This window comes from Cottoperca gobio, chromosome 22 (assembly GCF_900634415.1).
Source record: "Cottoperca gobio chromosome 22, fCotGob3.1, whole genome shotgun sequence".
NCBI classification, from domain to species: Eukaryota; Metazoa; Chordata; class Actinopteri; order Perciformes; family Bovichtidae; genus Cottoperca; species Cottoperca gobio.
In genome coordinates this window covers 12,855,036-12,873,951 of record NC_041376.1, presented here as the reverse complement: position 1 = coordinate 12,873,951, position 18,916 = coordinate 12,855,036, and the positions used below count along the sequence as shown (strand labels likewise).

At 42.2% G+C, this 18,916-nt stretch overlaps 1 protein-coding gene across 4 annotated transcripts in view; it reads right to left on the bottom strand.

The window, feature by feature from the left end:
* Positions 1-71: 71 nt before the first annotated feature.
* Positions 72-18,916, bottom strand: part of LOC115027848 (uncharacterized protein KIAA1522 homolog) — a 29,151-nt gene continuing 10,306 nt past the window's right edge. For 3 of the 4 annotated variants that reach the window (XM_029461370.1, XM_029461371.1, XM_029461373.1), the window contains 6 exons: positions 7,079-7,219; positions 6,869-6,912; positions 6,625-6,751; positions 6,367-6,477; positions 1,617-5,873; positions 72-1,014 (listed from right to left, as the gene is read on the bottom strand). In XM_029461370.1, the coding sequence (XP_029317230.1) occupies positions 950-1,014; positions 1,617-5,873; positions 6,367-6,477; positions 6,625-6,751; positions 6,869-6,912; positions 7,079-7,219 (4,745 nt within the window). In that variant the 3' untranslated portion in view covers positions 72-949. The remainder of the gene's footprint in view (positions 1,015-1,616; positions 5,874-6,366; positions 6,478-6,624; positions 6,752-6,868; positions 6,913-7,078; positions 7,220-18,916) is intronic. The other variant, XM_029461372.1, reaches the window with a different exon arrangement.

Here is an 18,916-nt window from a genome sequence, read left to right as displayed (position 1 = left end):
AAATGTCGGTCTAAACTAACATACTTGTGTAAATATCAAACAGGAGGATCAGAAGAAAAAGGACAATTTGATCTGTACATAAATCTTTATTCTTTCCATTATAAATGATTTATTACATTACAGTGTCTGAAACCAGTTTGAAATATATTATAGTTCAACACAGAAATATCCCACTGTTTAAGCAATAACTGAGGAAACGCATGCCTCCATTATCAGTAACTAAAAGCAGCAGAAAATATATATTATGCATGCCTGCTCAATGTTTCTGTGGCATCACGCACATAGAGCTTTGAATCACAAAAAAATGACACGTGGGATTTTTTAGAACATTTGGAAACGATTAAGCTATACAAACAACCTTGATTTAATGATATTAGGGTGTAACAACATTGCAAAGAAGACATTCCGTCTGGAGACCCTCTGAACATGAAAACAGGAAAAAATAACTTAAGATAATTAATATTCTTTAACAAATATAATTGGTGTGGAAACTCTTTTGGAGAAAATATAGAACAGAACTCTGTAGCACAGATCCATCATTACTGGATATGTTGAATGTACAAAATCGTGCTATATTTACAGATGAGAGCCCAAAAGTCCCATTGTTACGACTAGAGCTCTGATTCAGCAGGACATAATCAATGTTTGACACTAGAGGGCAGTATATTCTCATCTCTTTCAACAGTAAAACTCAGACCCTCTGGTAAAGAAAATAATGCTGTATTCACTCTTAGGAAAATGCCAAGTGAGTACTTTAGAGAAATTAAGACCCACACCATTAACAAAGTCAAAGGATTTTCTTTAAAATCCAGAACTTTTCCAAATTCAATCCTTGAAATAAGCATTTTGTCTATCCAAAACCAGTTTCTTGCCTCTCGCACAAAGACCAACTTGCAGCAAATTCAGTGTTATTGGTAAGTCCTTAGCAGGTCTCCTTCAGTCTTTACAATCATGTCGGTGGCGTCTCTCCTCCTTTAACAGAACCTGCTGTCCCATTTGTTTTCTCCGCAGCATCTGTGGTTGAAAATTAGTTTTTAGAGTTAGTTCAAGGGAGTGCAGAAGGGTTGCACAATAAATAAATAAATAAAAAGCTAAAAGTTTACAAATTTGAAAAAAAATCCTTTGACTTTGAATTTTGCCATGGCTCTAGAGATGTCAATGTAGGTTGGTTGGTCCACCACTTAGTCCAGATGGATTGACATGAATTGTAATCACTTTAATCCCTCTTTAATTTGTCCAATACTTTGGTTTATGATGTACTTTGCATTTAGTGCTGATTAGCAAATGTTAGCATTCTAACAAGCTAAACTAAGATGGTGAACACAGTAAACATGAAACCTGCATTCATGCAATGTCAGGAGAAATTAAACCCTCAAATTAATCCCACTGCCTTGTAGAGACTTTATTTAAATGATGATCTACTTTTGCTGTTACATATTTGGAGGCATTTGTTAAGTGAAACCAGGTACAAAAAATCTATGTTTTTAAATGGTCATTTATTTAGATTATCTGAGATTTGGAATTACAATTTGGGAGTTGAAGAAGTGGTTTCTTGTATTATGGTCAAAATGATATGACGTCAATGCGGCCAGCGTGTTATGAATGATCTCTCTTACCCTTGATACTCTCTTGCGGTGCTTCCTGTCCTGCAGTTTGCTCCGTCCCTTCACTGGTCTCGATCTCTTTGCCCTTTGTTTTGGGTTTCCTTGCAACGGGTGGTGGTACCTTGACTCCCTTCCTCACCCACTCTGTTTCACTGGCCACCTTCATGTTCTCTGGTACCGGCTTGGTCTCGATCACCACCTTCTTGTTGCTCTTGGAGAATATAAAGCTTGCTGTGCTGGAGGGGGACTTGCAGGGGCCTAGTGGTGATGTTGGAGATTGCAAGCTGAGGCGAGATGTAGGGCTAGCTTTTGATCTGGCTGCTGTCCTCAGGCGGATGGCCTCCTGTAGGTTTATGGAAGGAGAGGCTGTCGTGGCAGGAGGAGACTTTTTTGTAGGGGAGACGACTGGGGATGAAGATACAGGTGGAACCAAAACAGACTGGGACAGAGCTGGTTGTGCAGTAACTGTGGCAGGTGGCGAGGTGGGGGGTGACGATGCGGTTGGTGGAGAGAGGATGATCAGAGACCTTCTGATGGGCTTCTGAGGAGCTTCACCACTCGAAGATGAGGGTGGGACCAGGTTGCTGGGTTGCTGCTTCCTCATCATGACCTCAGCCTCTGGAGGCTCCTGCGCTTTAGGAGGCTCAGGGCTGCTATTGACTGACCGCAGCTTGACCATCTGCAGAAGGGAGGGGCTGACATTGAGACCTGCCTCCTGAACAGGGGCAGGTACGAGCTCCGGGGTTTGGTTTTCTGTGCTTGCAGGACTAGGCCGCTCCTTAATGCTGGCAAGACCCTGCACAGTTAGAGGTGGAGGTAAGGGGATGTTTACAGTTGGAGAAGGATCAGGTTCTTCAGCCTTTTCTGGTGGAATAGAGACTTCTGGCAAAAGGGAGGGCTCCTGGTTTGCTGGACCATCCAGACCATCAGTGTTCTGGGGTTCAACCGAAGGTTGGTTGAGAAGCTGTATGGGAGGCGGAGGAGGGATACTCTGAGGGGGAGTGAGAATACTGTTGTATGAAACTGGGTTACCTTCAGATTTGGATGGGATGCTCTCTTGTGGAAGATCAATCTCCTGCTCTGGTGGATTGGGCTGTGACGGTAGGGGTGGTGGAGGTGAAATACTTTGTGGCGGAGTGAGCTTCCTAACAGGTGTCGCCTCCTCAGAAGACTGACAGGCATTCTCTTGAGAGGGAGGAGAAACTTCTACAGTGGACAGAGTGGAGACCTCTTCAACTGGTGGAGATACCACCGTGACCAGTGTGACTGAGACGTCATTAACATGTGGAGGGGGGGCCTCTTTGGGTCTCACAGGAGAAACCTCAATAAGTGGTGGAGGAGAAGCTTCTTTAGGTGGTGGAGGAGAAACCTCTTTAGGTGGTGGAGGAGAAACCTCTTTAGGGGGTGGAAGAGGAGACATTTCTTTAGGTGGTGGAGGAGAAACCTCTTTAGGGGGTGGAAGAGGAGACATTTCTTTAGGTGGTGGAGGAGAAACCTCTTTAGGTGGTGGAGGAGAAACCTCTTTAGGGGGTGGAGGAGAAACCTCTTTAGGGGGTGGAAGAGGAGACATTTCTTTAGGTGGTGGAGGAGAAACCTCTTTAGGGGGTGGAAGAGGAGACATTTCTTTAGGTGGTGGAGGAGAAACCTCTTTAGGTGGTGGAGGAGAAACCTCTTTAGGGGGTGGAGGAGAAACCTCTTTAGGGGGTGGAAGAGGAGACATTTCTTTAGGTGGTGGAGGAGAAACCTCTTTACGGGATGGAAGAGGAGACATGTCTTTAGGTGGTGGAGGAGAAACCTCTTTAGGTGATGGAGGAGAAACCTTTTTAGGTGGTGGAGACATTTCTTTAGGTGGTGGAGGAGAAGACATTTCTTTAGGAGGCGGAGGAGAAACCTTTTTAGGTGGCGATGGAGGAGAGACCTTTTTAGTCATAGGAGGGGATACTACTTTAACTGGCGGAGGGGGAGCCGTGTATGGTGGGGGAGGTGGGATACTCAGGGGTGGAGCTGCAATCCCCTGGGATGTGCTGGGTTTCTTTGGTTCAGCTTCTGTGATCACCACTGATACAACCGACGTAGTTGTACAAGACGAGTCACCACCAGGAATGGACTTCTCTGGTGGCACCTGAACAGGTGACACTAACCCCACTTCACCGAACATTGGCGGAGGCGGCAGAGGGAAGTCAATCTCATCAGGACTATTAAGGCCCGCTTTTGCCAGTGGTGGAGGCGGTGGGGGCCAGGACAACTCGGGGGACACAACTACTGATGTGGTCGGGGGGTAGGGAGGATGATGTGCCGGAGGAGGAGAGGGAGATGGAGGAACGCGTGCTAATAAAATGGCAGGTAACACATCCATGTTAGTCTTTACCTCTGAGGCTTGTGTGGATGTCGGTTTGACTTCTTCTTCTCTCACTACTGCCAGCCTTCCTTCGCGTTTCTCTACGGCCTTCACTAACATTCCATTTATTATGTCAATTACTCTTACTTTCTCATTATTTGTCACATTGCTATTTCCTTTCAAATCAACATTCTGCTCAGCTAGTCTGTCATGATTCCCTTTGAGAATCTCTGCACTCAAAATACCACTTTCTTGAACGTTCTTTGTCTCCCGAACACGCATGGCTCCGTTAATGGACTCCACTGTTACAGCCGGATTCTTGTGTTTTCTTTCTACCACCAAGCTCTTCACAGAGCCTTCTGCAGATGCAGAAGGAGACTGCCTCTGCTGTCTCCTGTCCTTTGGATTCTTCTTTATGATGGCGTAAAGGTTATCAGGTGCCGGGGGTCCCAGGAGCAGCTCAAAGGAACGCTTGCTGTGAGCCCATACCTCTGGAGGAGGGGGTGGAGGTGCATGGACTTTAGGTGGCGGAGGGATGTTGAAGAGTTCTCTCAAGGCCCTTACAGAAGGGCTCACAGTATCGACTGTGGTGCCATGTTTCAAACCCTCTTGCTGCGGGAGAGGGGATGCTGTTGAAGCAGCAGGAGTGGACCCAGGAAATAACCTTTGAAGCTTTGCTAAGATTCCTCTCTTGTGCCTTGGAGATGAGCTGTGGGGCTCCTTAGAAACCTGTGAGGATGTGCCATCTTGGCTGGAGTATCCACTGGACGGAGAGATTATTTTGCTTAACTTATTCTCCTGAAGTGGTTCCTTCTTCTCTTGTGAAGCATCTTTGGAGACCTCAACCTTTGCAGCTCTTTCTGCCCTTTGTGCCAGCAGCTGGGATCTGATGGGGCTGAATGACACAGAGTCCATGGAGTCGTCCAGAGAACTGGTGTCGGCATTGTATTCGGGGCTGGAGGGCACAGGACAAGATCCCGATGTATTTTTTTCATTTTCCTCACCAGATGCTGAGGTGTTATTGAGAGAAGTTTCCCTTGAGTTGACCCTAACCTCTGCCAGATCCCGTGACCGTCGCTTCATCTTATTGTGAAGGGAATAGGAGCGGCTTGGAGGCGGAGGAGCCCTCTTGGGCTTCATGATGGAGAGGCTACGCCCAAACGGCCCCTCTTTCTTAATTTCGTCTCCCTTAACTATGAGCTTGCCATTGGAGTTGCATTTTGAAGCCTTGCTGATGGAGGAGTGAACACTGATTCTGTCCTCTTTAGCAGAGGCATCTCCGTCCTGTGACCTCTTCTGTCTGGGGGTGCTGCTGCTGGAGATGGTCGAGGAGTCCGATACCAAGGTATCTGAGGACTCAGAGTTGCTCCAACAAGAGCTGTCGGACATATTGTGATTATTGTTGCGGGAGGCGGAGGTGATGGTGGAGGCTCTGGAGGAAGTGTTTCTGGAAGAAGATGCTCTGGAGGAAGCACGGGAGGGGGCCGGGCTGGACAGCAGCAGGCTGCTCTTGCTGATGGTGCGGACACTGTTGCGACTCCGTCCGCGGCTGATTTCTACCACATCGATGGAGGGTGGCAACACAGCATTTGGAATGATTTTGGACATGTAGGCGGCCTGGGGTGACATGGACATGACGGGGCTCGGCGGCTCCGGCTGAAGGCTGTTGGCAGTGGTCATAGAGGGAATTGCCAGGCGGTGCAGCAGGGCCAGGTCATCCCTATGACCAGCATGGGTGGCACCGAGCCGCTGGAGTTGGTTCTTGTTGAGGGGATGGATGGCGTTCATGTCCTGAAGGCTGGCACCAGCTCGTATTTGTGACTCTGCTGCCTGCTCTGGCCTGTAAGTGGTTGGGCTGTCGTCAGATTCACCATTGTAAAGGTGCTCCTCATCTAACCTCTGAGTCAGTGACCAACCCACTCTGTCCAGGCCTGATGAGAGAAGACAGGAAGTTCATATTAATTATTAAGGAAATGGACATGCAAAAAAATCATCTATATAGAATACAGTAACACAGCCCTATTCAACTAGGGGAGGAGCCCCAGACCCTCCCTACAAAATATATATTTATTTTCCCCCAATTTCAAAACAAACCAGGGACCCTTGGTGAGGAGTAGAGATCTTTCCTATCCTATGGTTTGAAGAAAATATGTGCAATATCTGAAGTGTAGCCTATATAAAAAATTCTACACAAACACAAAATGGCAAAAAGAAAGAATATGTTGGTTAATAAGGCCAGAGAGAGGTCCAGTGGGTTTATTTACCCACTGAGAATAACAGCTCATCTTTCTGAAAATGTGTCCCCCTGAACAATATAGTTGAATAGCCCTGCAGTAACATAACTTTATACCATTCTGAATGTAGCGCATACAATTTAAATAGTAATTTACAGACAGATGTCGTAAGTTTTGATGAGCTGCATACCCAGCTCTCTCTGAACATGCTGTGGGATACCCCCAACAGTCTTCCTGTGTCTTCTCCTCGTCTTGGTCTTTTCTGACTTCTTCCCAGAATTCAAGGGTCTGAATGTTGATCCTGGGCAGACAGAGGCATGAGAGAAAAGAGACAATTAACAATCTGTACATCTCACCCATTAAATGTTTAATCTGTATGTGTGTGCACCACCATATGTTGTACAATGACCAAGATGTAAATAGTGTTTCACGCTTGTGGTTAGGGTACCTTGCCTGGTGAGTCCAGAGCGGGAAGATCTCGTGGACGCGGATGATTGTACAGAGACAACAGAAGATGAGTCACCAATGGTACTGTCAGTCATAAACCCTCCACATTCCCCGTCTGTGTGGACCGACTGGCAAAAAGTAGAGACAATCTTGTTGTTAAAAATGAATAAATAAATCACTTGTACAAGGACTGTGTATTTGGTGTAAGAAAAAAAACAGCAATTGTCATGTGATGTTCCACTTACAATTGTGCTTTCATTGTCCTGGAACTCCACTCCATAATTGGTTTCTGCAAGGAGAGTCACATTATAGTGGCAATTAAAATTATTATCAGTGTTTATATCCTCTGGTGCACACCCTCAAACAATACGCAGACAGTTGTCAACATGTTGGCATGGCACACCTATAATTTAGTGCCCAGGTGTATGGCTGTATATTACTAGGGCGCTTTGTACCTTCCTGCTGCATCATTTTCAATCCCTCCAGGGCCTCAGTGTGAAGGTTCTCCAGGTACTCGGGCCTGCTACCCTCGATGAACACATTCTCCTGGAACAACGGTTGTGCCGGGGTCTTATCATCATCTCGCTTTGGGACAGCTTGAAGAAGAGAGAGACGGGAGAGAGGATCAGCCTGGATCAACTTAAAGCTCTGTGTTACTGTAATAGTAGATGAGGGGTCCATATGGGCAGGATGAGAGCATTCAGGTGTCTGCCATTTAAGCACTGTAATATGTTTTAGGTTTAATTACACGAGAGTGCAAATTAAAAAGGCTGAACTCGTGCACTCATGCAGGATTAAACTCCAGTGACTGACAGTAAGTTTTAAAAAAGGATTAGCAAATCAAAAATCTACGTAACACCAGGTTAGCCCTTAGAAAAATCATATTTGCACATTTAACTGCTATGTGTCCCTTTGATATAATGTATGAAGACCTACAAACATTATCTTGTATCGCTTTTTTTTTTTTTGCCAGGCAATTGTGTGTGTATAGTTTGTGTTAAAGGCTGTTTGTATGTACAACGAAAAAGTTTAAAAAAACAAACGTCAGATCCATATGCCTGGCATTGCTCATTTTCTTCGAGGACAAGTCTCATTAGGTTAGACAGTGTGAAGGAAACTAATTAATTTGCTGTCACATCTTGATGCATGCAAAGTACACCAGTTCAATCTTTCATTAACTAATTATAAAACGCCAGAAATGCCATGTCAAGAACTTTGAGCACCATCTGAATAACCTGAATAACCTCTTCTAATGACTAGCGGTCATACAAAATCATGTTTAATGCAATACTCTGTATGGATTATGGTCATTTTTGCATTTTTTTAATTACTCCGAAGTAAGAAACTTGATAAAAACCAAGATAAAAGACAAAAACTAACATTATAATAACTTAACATTTGCTGACCAACTGGCATGTGATTGAACTCTGGGATCCATGTGGTGCCCTCAACGCTTCCAGGAAACAGTCTGTGATCATTGGGCTAAAATCTGCTAAGACACTTTTAAGTGCTCCACACTTAGCCACTCGATGTACTCTACTGTCCGTAAAACCATGCAGGAATTAGCCTCGGCAGCCATGTGCTCAGGGATCGTTACTAAGTTTCACCAGTCTCTTTTGTAACGCCATTAGAGGTGCTCCCAGTCAGCAATTATCTATAAATATGTAAAATTCCAATAACAGTATTCTATTTTATAGCAAGTATTAGCTTCACTAGAAATCACAGCATGTTCAACATCAGGCGAGTAAACATAACATACTGACAGTAGTTTTTATGGTCCACAGTGACAGTGAATGACCACACTTTAATTACTTTACTGCCTGTCCTGGTCATACTTGAACAGCAGTTTTTACAATCGGGGCACGGGCAACTGATTAGAGTCATAAACAAATCAAGTCTGTTGTCTGATCATTTCAAACAATTGTGCCGCTTTCACTCACCTTTCCTCTTGAAGAGAGTCGGAAAGCAGTTGGAATTATTACTAGAGTTATTAGTCAGAAGCACTACCATGGTTTCTCGTAGAGTAATCCAAAAGTACACCCAAGCTATGCAAAAGTTGGGATAAAGAAAGAGGAGGCTCTAAAAGGTGCAGTCCGTCAGTTTGAAAAACATCCTGGAAAGATCGTTTGTGATCGTGGCAGGATGATAGTCTTGTTTTTGATGAACTTGTTGTTGTCAGTTCAGGTCCATGCGGAGCGTTGCCGGTCTCTACAGCCAATAGACAGTCAGAGCTCAGACACTAATCCTCTGCAGCCTAATTCCTGCCATCTTTCTCTACTATGTCTCCCCCACTCGCTGCCCAGCATCCCACTGTTGCCCCCCATTTGCGGGCACGCTCGCCCCGGATTGGTCCGACAGGGCACAGATCAAACTGTGATCATACGAGTAAACATTGAGAGGAAGAGAAAGCTGTTGTCAGGGATTTGAGATAACAGAGCGTCACTTGAGCTTTGGCAATAAATAACACTACACTGCTTTGTTAGATTGTACACAATTGTCACTATAGAACTATATGAACACCACACATGTATTTACTTCCTCAGACTTCATTATGAGACATACAACTTTATTGTTTTTGCCACAAGGGGGAGTAAGTGAATTAAAATAATCTATTCTCAAAACAAGAATAAAAACATGTTTTAAAAAGAGGTCCGTAGCTCCACAGCACATGGTCTTACATGTGAAAAATGTTCCCTATTGTTCCCGCACCATTGCTGCTGATTTGTTAGTGTACAACAAGAATACAGACACTCCTAAATTACTTAGTTAATTGAGAGCTGCTATCTAGAGATTAATATTATAATCTGGAGAAGCATTAAACACCTTTTGTAACCGTTTAAAGTTTATACAATTTCTGTTGTTGAGACTATTTCTTTAGCATTTCTTCTTTCTGCTTTCTATTTAGGACACCTCAAACCCATCTGCGGTTTAGGGGTTTGTTCACTTCCTGGTGTGCCGAGCAGACATGACGAGGAATGTATGCCATCTGAACAAATGGAAAACATTCCCATGGTCGTGATCCTACCGAGTGACTCAAGACAAAAGCAGTTTACAAACGAAAAGAAAAGAATCGCATGTGTTACCAGCACATAGTAACAAGTGGAAAAATATCACTATTTAACTTCTTAAGTGGAGGCTTCAAGCCCTAGATGTAAACAGAAAGTTGATATGCATGTGTAGGGGGAAGTCAGAGCAGGACAACACTTGTGGTTACCATGACAGCACACACTGGACTGGAGTGACGGGTGGGGCCCGGCTGCACGGTAATGAGGAGCTCATATTAGCACTGGTTCTGTGATCCCATTGTAATTGTGTCCAAATTAATCACTGACATATTAAAGACACCATCTGTCACTGAAGCGGGCGGTATTAACGGGCTGGTAGTGATTATGTGTGAACTTGAAAAATGATGTTTACATCCCAGATTTGGATAAACAGACTAAATCTAGTGGATGTGATACTGCGTGACCAGTTCAAGTTGCAGACTTCAGCCTCTCGTATCGAAACATAATGTGTAAAAAAGAAAATAGAAGGGAATTATGATTCAATTTTATGACATGTAACTGATGTTGGATTTAAAGTAGAACATTTTTAAAGAAGCAAACATCTGTTGGCAAGTTTGTTTTGGGAAAATATGGATTGTCCAGCAGTAAACAGAGACAGAAGGGTTTCAGGAGACATGTTGCGTCATCAACTCCTGTAAACAAATTACAACCAGTGACACAGACGGCGGTGAAGGGTGTTTATGATGCGCAACCATGGTAATACTTTGTACATTTTAGCCGTGACAACCCATTTTAGATTAGGAGCACTAATCTGTGAATTAATTTAATTTAATTTCAGTGTTTCTTTTTTTTTTCAGTTCATTTTCTAGCAAGGCTTCAAAATCAGAGCATATAAATGTAACATTTAACATTAAACTACTTTAGTGACTAACTCAACATGAACAGTTTATCTAAGAACAACAGCAGTCTGGTTTACCATACCAGGACAAACCCGAGTCTGATTTTCTTTGTGCTGTTTTTAAGCCCGCTCCACACAGACGGGACAAAAATTATAGCAAGGAAATACTGAATCCTTTACTTGTTTTTAACAAAAAGAGGCCAAATTTAACTTTATTCGCTGTAGAAATACTTGTGTCAGCGGGCAAAGTACTTTTACTTTATTTTAAATGTAGAGTGTAAACCTCCCTCTAGGTTGCTAAAATCCCCAAAAAGAATACTGAGAATGTGACTTCACTGTCCTCAGTGGCTTCGGCTCTGCCTGACAGATACTAGTTTCAAATGGGATGGACAACAGATTATTTTTTGTAAAGGTTCTGTTAATATCATCTAATCTATATCACCCACACCCACACACACACACACACACACACACACACACACACACACACTTTTGCTAGAACCGTTTCATGGGAATCAAACAGATGCAAATACCCCGCACACACCTAACATCCCTGTCCTAACTTGCCCCTTTCTCTTGTTTTGCACCGCCAGGCAGACAGCCATGATGCAGAGACATTCTCTCCAGCTCTGAGGGTGCTGTCTGCCAGGTGCTTAAGCCTCTCTAATCAGCACAAACCCCACTGAACGCACTGTGATGACGGGGAGAGCTGTACGGCTCACAGTTTCCCTAAAAGCAGGTAGTCAAGATACACTGACCGGACACATCCTGGTCAAAGCGTGACTATTTTAACGCGCTTGGTTTTCAATGAATTAAATATAAACATCTCAGCTGAAAGAAAGGAAGGGCGAAGCGTGGTGCGACATGGAAGGACAACAATCCAGGTAACAGATACACCGGCATGATCTCACGCAGGGTTACACTCAAATTCACCAGCAGACAATACAATCTGTAAGCCAGCATGTAACAGATACCTCCAGAAATAAAGCCAAGGTGCACACAGATGCACACAATCGCTAATATTCTACAGGCCACTTCTTGCACCATGTCTTTACATCAGTTTACATCCTGAACCTCCCAACAGCCTTCACCTGTCATGAGTGAGCAAACTCCAGTTCTCAAAGTCAGGGTCAGCTTCATAGCACTGAGGTCTCTCTCAATAAGCTAAGCCATACGCAACAAATCAAAATCACATTAAAAAACTGCAGAAGAATGTAAAATATTCAGGCCTGCTAGTGCCTGTTTAATGTATGCACAGCGTTGCTACGCGCTCCTACTATATGTGATTACAGACAATAAAACAGGCTTATTAGTAGAACAAGAGTGAGCAGAGACACACTGCACTGGGTGTATTTAAGGTGAAATGTTTAGCAAGTTGCTCAGAGTTAGCTAAATCAGAAATGAGGGAAATTGTGTTACTAGCTTCTTAAAATAACGAGAATATCCAAACATGGCTAAAACATTTTTGGCATGCTTAGTGTAAGTCTGTCCGTAGTTCCAGCTCTTTGGTTAAAGTGTCGTGAAATTTCAGTCCTACAGTGAATACGTGAAAAACGTGTTATTCCCATCAGTTCGTCTTTGGGGCTGATTAGAAAATGTTAGCATGCTAACACACTACACCAAGATGGAAACATCAGCTGCTAAAGCTCAGCGTTGTTATTATGAGCATGTCAGCATGCTAACTTTAGTATTTAGCTCAACACACGCTGCATCCACATACAGCCTCACAGAGCGGCGAGCACGGCTGTAGATGGCAGATTGTGCCGATGTAAACTGAGCAAGTCCCTCTTTTACATAGAAGCAGGCTTATCACAGTTCCACTGAGCGAATACATCTAGACAGAACAGTGTGTTCTTGGGGAGGGGAACATGAATAACACTGTGTGCACCTTAACTAAACTCTGCTATACTAGTGAGGTAAAAGCAACAAACTTATCTTCACAAGCAGTGAACTTCTCCCCATAACAGTGAGCTCCATTGATTAAAAACGGCCTCATTCGACAACAGAAGTCATGACAGGTGACTCACAAAACTTTCCAAGCACATATTTGTGTCTCTGTAGCCACAGTGTGTTGGCAAACATTTTCCTTTCCTGACAATGGCCTGTGAAGTCTGCTCAGAGCCACAGTAACGTATCTTCACATCTTGACAGTGAAACAATGTATGATTTCATAATTAACAACTGTTGCTTTTAGCCATGCTGCTTAGTTTGGTAACACTGACACCAAACATTAGAGGATCGCAAGGAATAAAAGGAACTTGATGAAATGAAACTGGAGCACATTATTCGGTTGTGACTAGAGGGCAAACTGGCACTTTGTAAACTCCTCTAACCATTTCAATGACCTAAACATGATCTCCTCTGACGTTCAGGCATGGTGACTCTCCACCTATTGAAAGTAAATCCTAGTAAATGCCCATAAACCCTGTGATTATAAACACGCATCTGTGCAACTGTTTACTATACAAGTAAGTCAAGTCCTCAAGTACAGAAATTCCCACAACGTCAGCATCGGCTCGATTCTCACATAACCCCTGAGCAGATGGGTGCTTGTGTTGTGTCGGCTTAGCTTTCAGATATTTTAAATACAAAGTGACAAAAAGTACAAGAGAAATTAACCTGATCATTGCAAGTGTTTTTCACATAAAGGCTAAATAACATGTCTCAAAGGCATGTAGGCCCGGTTTAAAAAGGCCGGCTGGTTGATTACTTCCGTTTTCTCCATCACATGCCAGTTTTCTTAAACCTGTTCTCCTGCCCTTTGTTATTATTGTGTCATCATCACACACAGCTACACTGTTGTAAACAACATTAGAAGGTACCATCCTTAACAGCAATATCATTTTCAATCAATTAAACGAAGCACTTTCTACAGTTACTGTGGTGTCTTCTTGATTTTCCCGTCATCTGAATTTATCATCATTTTGTGGGTTTTTGTTTTGGAAGCCTCTCGCTGTCTCCTGTGGTGCACTACTCCTCTCCGCCTACACTGTTATTGTTATTGTTTACCGAAACACAGTTTTTACGGGAGCTGGCAGTAAAGGTGTCTGACCTGATGGAGCAGGAGCAGGATTCAGACAACAGTACTGAACAGGGCTCTACCTTGTTCTTTGTTTTCTTTCACTTCCCTAAATGAATAATGTCTTGCATGTGTTTCTTTTACTTCCTCTACCATCTGCCACCTTGAGCTCTACTTTCCATGAAAACACCCTTCGCCCCTGATTTATGCTATAACGCAATCTGTTTTATGTACACTCTAGCATATTTCCCAGAAGCACTAACCTGGTGATGAACCCGTAAAAGCTGCAAATCTTTTATACAACTGTGTCAAAACTGATGTGGCACCACGTGGCACCTTTAACTAACTGGGCTTTATACCGCCTGATAAACTGACAGAAGGCGAATACAGTAAAGCAACAGATATGTGTTAGTCTTAAAACGTTCTTAAAGCAGCGTCTATAATACAACATTCAACAAATATAATACCTCTGTCACCAACAACACACAGAAAGCACTCCCTATTTCTAACCTCCTCAAATAAACATCTTTATAAAGCTCAGGAATGTGAACAGGTGACCTTCTGAGCATACCTTGACAGGACTGTATGACCTCATTAGTCCTTCCCCTTATCTCCATTTACCCAAACCAGGGGCATTCCTCTTCCACCCCACTATGAAGCTAAGACAGGCTCTGAGCGGCCAGAGTTACATAAGAGAGGCCCGTCGTCTACGTTTACACAGGATCGAGTAAACCGACAGCACGGCGAGGACATTAATCACAGTCAAACAGCTACGCACAGACGCACATTAATAGTGTAAGGACTTACACAAATGGAAGCCAGTTAACATGGGACGAAAGATAATCTCTGCCTTTTGGCTCAGGATGAAACATTGTCCAGGTAATCAGAGAAGGCAATGCAGAGTTTATGGGTCGACCACACTGAAAGGTCCAGGAGGTCAGAGTTTATCGCTCCAAAACCTGCTACTGTGCAGCTTCCTCTTTGGTCAAACTCCACGGGCCTTGTTTACAAAAACACATTCCCACAAGAGCAAAGGTTAAGGAAACCCCATGCAGGGGTTGGATTCTCACCCTAACAGGGAATCTACATCCACCTGCATAGTCATCCTTAACTAAAACTGAAAAGCAAACACATGGGGAGGTTAAATATGTCTGATGTCGTATCAGTCTAAAATCAGGACACATTTAAGTTGGTCAACTCTTCTCCAAAAGATTTACATTTGAGTGTGACTTAGTACACTTTGTTCTAAAAGAAACTAAATTAACTTTAGTTAAAGGAGGGTTTTTTTTAGGGCCAACTGTAGATTAACTTTGACATTAGTTTGGGTTATCCAAGTATTGAGGGATGGAAAACATTTGAGTATACTGCATTTAAAAAATGTTGGCTTTGAAAAAAGAGTTTGAAAGATTTACATTTTTGTAATTCTTTTTTTAATTTTGTAATGATGGGTCAGAAAAAAACATTTTGAAAAGTCGGTTGTAATATTATCTCGGGACACAACAAATAAATATTTTCATTATCGATGAATCTGCGGATATTTTATCAATTAACGGAGTCGTTGTATGGTGAATCAAATGTCAGAAAAATGTAAAAAGGGTGATAATATTAAGTGCTTGTTTCATTTGCTGTGTTTAAGATATTAAAGTTAACTGATATATATGAAAAAGAAAAGCAGAACATCCTCACAGTTTAGAAGCTAAAACTAGGAAAAAGTTTGGCATTTCTTTTTATCTAACAATTATCTAAATACTTGTTCATTTCTTTTGTGGTTTGAAAAATCAAAACATTAACCCCTTTCAGCTCTAAAATTGTCTATTTTTTTATGGAGCATCTACTAAAATTATATTTTTTTAAAAGAGGATGTTGTTTTCCCTTTCTTTAAATAACATTTAAAGGCACTTGCAAATGTACAAAATGTAAACCATACTTTGGGGTTTCATTTTTACCTCTTTACTTAAGATTTCATTAAACTTATTTTCTTTTCTTTTTATAAAATAAACCAAAATATATGCTTGTTTACAAAATATTTAGTCAATGCTGATCTTTTAGATAATTTGATACCAAGGCGATCATACTATTCTCGCATCATACACATGCATGTGATCCTCTATGGTACCAGTGTCTCTGTGCCAGTGTCTCTGTGCCAGTGTCTCTGTGCCAGAATGGAGGGGTCAGGAATAACAGAACCCCTTGTTCCTCCCTCACTGTAAACGGTCCCGGCATGGCTTTTAATTAACTGGCACTGTGCCTGCCATACCAGGCATTTAGTGGGCAGGAGGCCCCTCTGGCCTCAATACAGATCATCATCAGGGGCTCAGCTGGAGGTATTCAATTTTCTGGGCAAGTGTGTTACATTTGTGTCCTGCTCCTGCAATAAACCTCCTCTGGATGCATTTTGGGAATTGCTGAGCTCCTTCCTTAAATTGGAGGAAACGCCTGGCGAGAGGTTTGCAGCCAGCACATGCAATCTGCACGCCATGCACAACACGTTAATTGCTGAGGGCTTAATAGCAGCATAATACCGGGCACATAAATCACACTCAATAGTCACACTCATTTCTGGCTTTGTAGTGATGTATTTCTGCAACATTGAGGCCCATTACCTTAAGGTAATAGATGTGAAGAATATTCATCACAACAATGTTTAAAGTCTGGTCAAAAATCTACTCTTTTCAGTAACTCTCCTCGAGTCATGTGTGAAAAAGTGAAGGAGAAGAATTCAACAGCCTGATGTGGGAGGTAGCCTCTAAGCTGACCTTGGCAGAGGAGAAATACCGTATCTGTCTTCACAGTTTACTTTCTCTGACAGAACTCTTAGCCTCGCACTGCTAGTTTAACTAACCATAAGTAGCACAATAGTGCAAAGATTGCGTAACGCAGTCTACATACTTATGTTCCAGTCAATGCTGATTCGCTTGTCTAAGTATTCGACAAAGCCACAGATGTGATTAAAAACGTGTTTATACATATTCATCCTTCCAGCTGAACTACAAGCTTTGTGCTTCCACATGAAGAAGTGGCAGCAAAAGAAACAGGCGGAGCCTCCTCGGTCTTTAAAGAAATTTACATCCAAGACTGCACAAGCACTGGCAGAGAAACAGCCTGAAGACTGTGTGTGCTTTTCTGTTTCTGCATATACCGACTCAGTAGGACAAGACGTTGCCGGTTAATGTAATTGTGTTTCAGGTCTGACTGCATCACGGTGTGATTAATGAGTGTAAATCTAAAGTTAGTACTTACAGTTCACACAAGGAGGGAAAAAAAAAACTGTGTTCACAAAGAGAAAACAGGACTGGTACAGTTCAATGTGCTGACATACGAGTGCACATGTACAAGCTCCAACAAGATCCCAGAGCTCTGGGAAAAGTGTGTTGCTGCAATATATCCTTGTGAGCATGAGAGTAATACGTTGTTTTTTTCCCCTGTGTTCACTATGTGTGTGGGTGGGGTTTTCCTTAAGTTGTGAACTGTGTGTTTGTGACTGCACAAAAGGTTCAAATAAAATAAGCCGTCCACACATCATGTGTGTCCCGTGTGGATGGCCGCCACAGTGCAGCACTTTAAACTCCACATAACCTGAAGACCAGGTAAGTTAAGTGAAGGTATCATAGAACAGGACAGACAGAGATTGTTTTTTTCAGGGCAAACAAAGTGAGCTGCAGGTCAGAGAGCAAGTAGGAAGTCAGTCTGTTCAACCATCCCTCCAGTGAACACACACATGCCTTGGAGCCAAGGAGCGGCAGATTGAACTGGTTCCTTATTCCTACTGACTTTAGATAAACTGCGCCCTATAGAAATGTCTTTAAATGTCTTTTAAAGACCTCCCTATTAAAGTACAATACATTATCAGACCACACTTTTTTTTTTGTTTTAGCTCATTTACTAAAAAAAAAAACTTCACTGGGTAATAAAGTACTTCGTCTTATTGACAAATATGTTCTAGATTTACATGTTTTAGAGTAATTTCCTTCCTTGCAAGCACTCATTGGTTTCCTTGATGTCAGTACAAAATGTTAATCCGCTGGCATGGACTTGATTGAGATGAGGAATTCATCACAGTTTAATAATTTGTTGCTTGTATGGTCTGGTTTTTGTGTGTGTGTCAAAGGTGCCTTATCTTGTATGGCAGAGACTGCGGAGATGCATTCAAGGACGCTCTGGCATCCAAAAAAACTGATTGCCAGCCAGCTGCTGATATTGCATTTTTATTAGGGATGCAACTAATAATTACTTTCGATTTAATCTAGACTATTTATTTGATTTATAGTTTCATTGTTCAGAATTGTTTGAAAATAGTACAAATAAATCCAAGGTGTCCAAGGTGATGTACAGTATTTAAATTCCTTGTGTAATCCAACCAACAGCCAAACAACCAAACGCTATTTAATTTACAATAACATAAAAAGCAACAAATTTACACATTTGAAAAGCTGAAATATTTAATGTCATTCCTTTCTTCTTAATCATCGTATTCAGTAATTGTTAATACTTTTTTTTCTTTGTCTGTTTTATTGTTTGCGGTCATACCCGTATTAGACTGTTGTATTATGTACTTTTATTTCTTAGAAGTCTAACCAGGAACAAGGTCTGCAAGTTAGTTATGGCTAGAAGATAGAGGAACTGCATTTATTTTAATGTACAATGCCTACATGTATAGTCCCAGTCAAATTAATTATTAAAATAAAAATAAAACAACCTAATGTATTGCTTGATAAATAGCAATAAGATAATGAAATATAAAAATGTTGCAATTACATTTTCTCTGAGTCCTACATTATGAAGCAGACACGCATTATTATTAAATATTTGGTATTTGCTGTGTCAAATAGTTCCTCTGCTCTTATTCCCCATAGGTTAATGTTTTATTTCATTAAAGGGTATTTTGTAAAACTTTTATAATGTTATTATTGGTTTCTACCCAAATTCTCATGGTGTGCTACTTTCCTTTTCTTAAATGTAAAATATTATCAAATAGCAGTCACATAAAAATACTAAAAGGGGATAGAGTGGCTGTTGAGCATCCTGTAGGCCAGGGGTGGGGAACCTCCGGCCTCCAGGCCGTATCCGGCCTGCGAGACCATTTTATCCGGCCCTCGAGGTAATTCATAAACACACGCAAAAAAATCCACTAGAAAAAAAAAACTAGACGGCAATAGAATAAATCGGCCGTTTTTCCTGGCCAAGGTCAGGGTCCTTGAACACAACACGAGCGGAACGTGTCATCATGTGGTCATGTCATGTAAAGAAACTTACATTTTAAACGAGACTGTCATTGACATCAGTGAACGCAGCGTGGCGAGTGTAAAACAGAGAAAGCTGGATGCGGAATGTCGCACTTCCCAGGAGAAATGGACGAACGATTATTTCTTTG